The sequence below is a fragment of the Ceratina calcarata genome, unplaced genomic scaffold, assembly GCF_001652005.2.
Source record: "Ceratina calcarata isolate Rehan_Ccalc_2016 unplaced genomic scaffold, ASM165200v1 scaffold95.2, whole genome shotgun sequence".
NCBI classification, from domain to species: domain Eukaryota; kingdom Metazoa; phylum Arthropoda; class Insecta; order Hymenoptera; family Apidae; genus Ceratina; species Ceratina calcarata.
In genome coordinates this window covers 3211-8535 of record NW_017180900.1, presented here as the reverse complement: position 1 = coordinate 8535, position 5325 = coordinate 3211, and the positions used below count along the sequence as shown (strand labels likewise).

General features: G+C 34.8%; 2 protein-coding genes across 2 annotated transcripts; both read right to left on the bottom strand.

Annotated features, from left to right (window-relative positions):
- Nucleotides 1–23: 23 nt before the first annotated feature.
- Nucleotides 24–2675, bottom strand: LOC108631774 (uncharacterized). Its single transcript, XM_018035935.2, has 3 exons — nucleotides 2526–2675; nucleotides 2104–2435; nucleotides 24–2028 (listed from the first exon to the last, which is right to left on the bottom strand). Exons 1-3 carry the CDS (start codon nucleotides 2671–2673, stop codon nucleotides 1927–1929), a joined length of 582 nt encoding a protein of 193 aa, XP_017891424.1. The 5' UTR covers nucleotides 2674–2675; the 3' UTR covers nucleotides 24–1926.
- A 42-nt stretch (nucleotides 2676–2717) lies between these two features.
- pasi2 (Protein) lies at nucleotides 2718–4836 on the bottom strand. The gene is made up of 4 exons (XM_018035940.2): nucleotides 3818–4836; nucleotides 3610–3734; nucleotides 3184–3541; nucleotides 2718–3108 (listed from the first exon to the last, which is right to left on the bottom strand). Exons 1-4 carry the CDS (start codon nucleotides 4013–4015, stop codon nucleotides 3007–3009), a joined length of 783 nt encoding a protein of 260 aa, XP_017891429.1. The 5' UTR covers nucleotides 4016–4836; the 3' UTR covers nucleotides 2718–3006.
- Between the last annotated feature and the right edge of the window lie 489 nt (nucleotides 4837–5325).

Genomic DNA, 5325 nt, shown 5'->3' with positions numbered 1-5325 from the left:
AGTATATCAAAATAATACCCGTGTTTTTGCTTATTTCATAAGATTGAATAAAATATTCTCAAAAATTCGATGTTTGTAATGGAATGTAATAAGTACCACAGCTCACTCTAATAGTAAGTGAATACTGAAGATAAAATAGCAGTAAACGAACTTAGCTTCCCTATATCTAAACTACAGTTGAATACATAAGGTCTTGAACTCCCACGGTAAGGGACATTGACATGACTAGTGCAAAATAGATCCAGGTGTATAATAATTCAATTAGCATACGTTTTTTACTCTATTACTTACAAGAATAGAGTTTCCACCTGTATTTCTTAAGAAATGAAGATACAATCCTTCACAATTCGTAATTTACTCGTAAGTACTTATATTAGACTGTCTTAATTTCATTTGAAACATTCTTTCAGTGATATGGAAGTACGTAAAATCAAAAACTTCAAACTTCGATACTGGTCTATTTTATTTAATCATGATCAGAACAGCTCACATTGAACTTTCCTCTATTTAAAGAGGTACTTTCCGATCTGAGAATCTCATACAAAGCTAAAATGTATATTTCTGTAAACTTATATCACAGATTCAGAATGTGCTGCTTTTATCAATTTAGTAGCATGTTGATTGACAAAAGCATTTTCATGAACTAGTATGTTTGTAAGGTAAGATCGCAATCGAAGTAGTAGTTGTGTAGTCGCATTTAATAAAAAGAATAATTTGAATGTGACTAAAAAAATACTTCTTTGCATCAATGGCTTGAAAATAGGGATTTCAAGTCTTGGTTGTATAATACAGCCTATCGATAAAACTGGGAGGAGTATGAGTAAATGTCTCAAACAGCGTGAGAACTGTTCCAGATGAAACTACTTACAATCAACTGCCATCAGCTATAGCTGACCGATCACAAAATACTCTTTAATGAGAACCAGAGCAGGAATAGAGTACCTGATTGATAGCGTACATATAAGAATAAAAATCACTTTCTAGTATCTGCAATCCCTCAAGATGCCAGCTGCAATGAAGACGGAGCATCAGGAAAATATTTCCTTAAGATATGGTTTATTCCCGAAAGCCTCAGAAAAACTGCATTCAAAATTAATTAAGTTAGTAAAAAAAAATGAAAGTACTTATGCATGCACTTGCACAATCGTTTACTCTTTGTTTTATAACGAGACATGTCAAAATGAGTCAACATAGCTATGAAAAAAATATAGAGAAAAATAAATAGAATGATTATAACAAGAGGTTTCTCTTTTTATTTTTATAGAAGATGTGCCTTGCAATTGCGATGTACATATTGACAGGCACATTTGGAATACTTTCGAAGATGATCATACCTATTGGAATATTCTTGTTGAATCTCCTCGGGAGATTAATTTACCTTTTCTACTCTCTTTTTCATAGGTTAGCAGGAACAGAAACAGATCTGCTAATTGACAATGGAGTCACAATTGCACCATAAGAATAAATTCAAAACTTGGCGATAGTGTCCTAAATAAAACTGCAATGTAATTAATAACTTAACAAGGTAAAGATACTAGTAATGTTTATACAAAAAAATAGTATAAAATTCTAGTAAATTTATTCGGTTACAAGAAGATAATCATTATAAAAATTAGATATAACTAATTATTAGACATATTATCTCTAAATACAGTTCCTTGCTATTTCCAAATATTTATATATAACAGGCGTACAATGATGAAAACCATATAAATCATATATAAAAATTCATGCAGTTAACAATTTTTGCTAATTCACATTCTGGACGGAATATTAAAGCAAATGGACGGATGAATGTAATCCTATATACATCACTCATTTTGCACTGGCAGTTTCATAACGCTGCATATGCTTTGAACACTCGTGCGCTTTTAAATATAACGTTATATACTTGCACGAGGATTATTTAAATACATTGTATGTCGTTTAATTCGCAGGCATTGTCGATACTGCACTATGTGGTGTTGTTGGACGAGAACCAGCGATGGAATGGGTGGTAGATGCGTTTAGTGACTGCATGGTACCAATCTGTGACAAAATTATTTCATCAGACAATGTTGCATTCTTTTGAGCATAGTGATAAACAAAAGACAGGAAACTTACTCTTAAATGAGCCAGATCTTCTAATCTCGTAAGATCACTTAATTCCACATATAGAGAATAAACGATTAACCATCCATAAACGGAAACACATATAAATATTATCCACAAAAGACACATCGCAATATTGTAACCAAATATCATGTCATTTACTGTGCTGGCAAATACAAAAGCAACTAGCCTAAAAATTGTAAAAGCAGCAAAACTGTACAGCCATGGAACCATTTTCTTTTCATATTCTTTTCTCAAGGCAGTAATCAACATTGCAGATGTGGCAAAAACTGCCACTGCTCCTAGCATAGAGAACAATGCGAACATCACAAGAGCATTCCGAACTGTAATAAGAAGTAATATTATAGTTCTTTAGTATTTTTATGATATTTCATTCATATAAATATGGAACTAATAAGAATCAAATGTCTTACCATGCCGATTACCCACATAAACAAATTCATATGATATAATATAATACCCATAGTGAGTAGAACCAGGTGCAGCTTGAGAAAGGCAGTATAAATCGAATATGGAAGTACAAATGGTAAAAATAGATACACACTGAAAATAAATATTCATTACAAAATGTTTTGAATTTTTGTATTGTATATTATATTAGACATATTATCTCTAAATACAGTTCCTTGCTATTTCCAAATATTTATATATAACAGGCGTACAATGATGAAAACCATATAAATCATATATAAAAATTCATGCAGTTAACAATTTTTGCTAATTCACATTCTGGACGGAATATTAAAGCAAATGGACGGATGAATGTAATCCTATATACATCACTCATTTTGCACTGGCAGTTTCATAACGCTGCATATGCTTTGAACACTCGTGCGCTTTTAAATATAACGTTATATACTTGCACGAGGATTATTTAAATACATTGTATGTCGTTTAATTCGCAGGCATTGTCGATACTGCACTATGTGGTGTTGTTGGACGAGAACCAGCGATGGAATGGGTGGTAGATGCGTTTAGTGACTGCATGGTACCAATCTGTGACAAAATTATTTCATCAGACAATGTTGCATTCTTTTGAGCATAGTGATAAACAAAAGACAGGAAACTTACTCTTAAATGAGCCAGATCTTCTAATCTCGTAAGATCACTTAATTCCACATATAGAGAATAAACGATTAACCATCCATAAACGGAAACACATATAAATATTATCCACAAAAGACACATCGCAATATTGTAACCAAATATCATGTCATTTACTGTGCTGGCAAATACAAAAGCAACTAGCCTAAAAATTGTAAAAGCAGCAAAACTGTACAGCCATGGAACCATTTTCTTTTCATATTCTTTTCTCAAGGCAGTAATCAACATTGCAGATGTGGCAAAAACTGCCACTGCTCCTAGCATAGAGAACAATGCGAACATCACAAGAGCATTCCGAACTGTAATAAGAAGTAATATTATAGTTCTTTAGTATTTTTATGATATTTCATTCATATAAATATGGAACTAATAAGAATCAAATGTCTTACCAACCGATTACCCACATAAACAAATTCATATGATATAATATAATACCCATAGTGAGTAGAACCAGGTGCAGCTTGAGAAAGGCAGTATAAATCGAATATGGAAGTACAAATGGTAAAAATAGATACACACTGAAAATAAATATTCATTACAAAATGTTTTGAATTTTTGTATTGTATATTTATCATGTTATTTTATTTAATTTCATACCTACCAATGAAAATACAGCTGCAACTATAGCGGCCCTTTGGATGTCTAATACATAGGCATGTGTCAAAATTGGTTTTTGGTACCAATGTATTTTAACACTACGCATTGAACGAGAAGATCTCAGGTTCGCGCTGCTACGCGACGTAACGTGAGAATACACCGACGGTGTACCCATACTGGGTGACTTTTTTCCGTAATTCATTTCTTGATCCTCAAATGGGTTTCACAAATGCGTCGGATTAATTTTATTTTACGTTATAACTTATTATGGTAGACAAAAAGGTTAGCTTCGTGAAGATCAGTTGCACTGATCCTTATGAATATTTTTTCTTTCAAATACAATTACGAACGTTGTAATAGTACATACTACTTTCTTTGGCAGTAAATTATGAACATATAAGAAAGTTTAATCAAGCAACTTTTAAATGTAAACAAAACTCATTTGTGCAGTATTTAAATGGTGTTGTCGATCATACGAGCCCCACGAGCCGACCAGCCGACCAGCCGACGCCCGACCAGCGTTACCAGATTGAGCGATTTTTCTCTCTTCTCTTCTTCGCGTGCTGACCCCATAGAGATAGTATACATAGAAAGAGAGAGGAACACGAGAATAGAATGACTACCTCTTTCTCTCTACCGACGCATGCGCAGTACTCATATAGGTGTATATGGGTTCGAATACGTACGCTGTATGCATGCAGAGCATGCGCTCTGCTGCTGTTAAACAAAGAGAGGTAGTAAATTTCTACTTCGTTTTCTTTCTAACGGCGTATCAATTCCACTTACAGGCGAGCCTATACTCTGTACTCTATATATAATATCTCTATGGCTGACCCCCACTACCAGAGATGAAAACCTTTTCATCTCTGCCACTACTGTATTTTGTCCCCGCTTACGTTACGGATGGACATGCGCCTGATGTGCCTATCGGCTTGCTACGTGACGTATTTTGACAATATATTATGTTATTATTATGAATTATATGAATATTTATCAATATATTATGAATATTTTAAACTACGTCACTTAGCAAGCCGGTAGGCGCACAGTAGTGGGAGNACATAAGATGGCGCTAAAATGAGTATAATTGTGGGTTTTGATTTTGATCCTTCGGCAGATCCACAACTGCCCGTATAATAAATGAGGCACTTTAGATGTATTTGGAACAAGGATATATTTAAACTTTAACAATATCGCTCATACAAGTTGTATTATGCGAAGAGCACGTGGCGATGTACGTAGCAGCTGCTAGCTCAAAGTGGAGTCTAAAACGGAGTGCAACCAGCGTTGCCGTATGGAGCGATTATAATCGCGCCTCCTCTGCTCCCGGAGACCCCCACTACCGTATTTTGTGCACGCTTACGCTACTCTTGGACATGCGCCTGATGCGCCTACCGGCTTCCCACGTGACTTGCGTCTTGCGCATAAAGAAGGTTGAAGGTTCATGGTGGGGGATAGCTTCCTTGCCGCCAAGACCCTGAAATTGCGGCACAAAGCGAAAAGCAAGCGAAG

Coding starts and splice junctions, on each gene's coding strand:
- LOC108631774 (XM_018035935.2), bottom strand. CDS start 2,673: ATGAATATTTATTTTCAGTGTGTATCTATTTTTACCATTTGTACTTCC. Junction 2,436..2,525: donor TTATGTGGGTAATCGGCATG/GTAAGACATTTG, acceptor TTCTTATTACAG/TTCGGAATGCTCTTGTGATG. Junction 2,029..2,103: donor AAGATCTGGCTCATTTAAGA/GTAAGTTTCCTG, acceptor ATTTTGTCACAG/ATTGGTACCATGCAGTCACT.
- pasi2 (XM_018035940.2), bottom strand. CDS start 4,015: ATGAATTACGGAAAAAAGTCACCCAGTATGGGTACACCGTCGGTGTAT. Junction 3,542..3,609: donor TTTGTTTATGTGGGTAATCG/GTTGGTAAGACA, acceptor AAAATACTAAAG/AACTATAATATTACTTCTTA. Junction 3,109..3,183: donor AAGATCTGGCTCATTTAAGA/GTAAGTTTCCTG, acceptor ATTTTGTCACAG/ATTGGTACCATGCAGTCACT.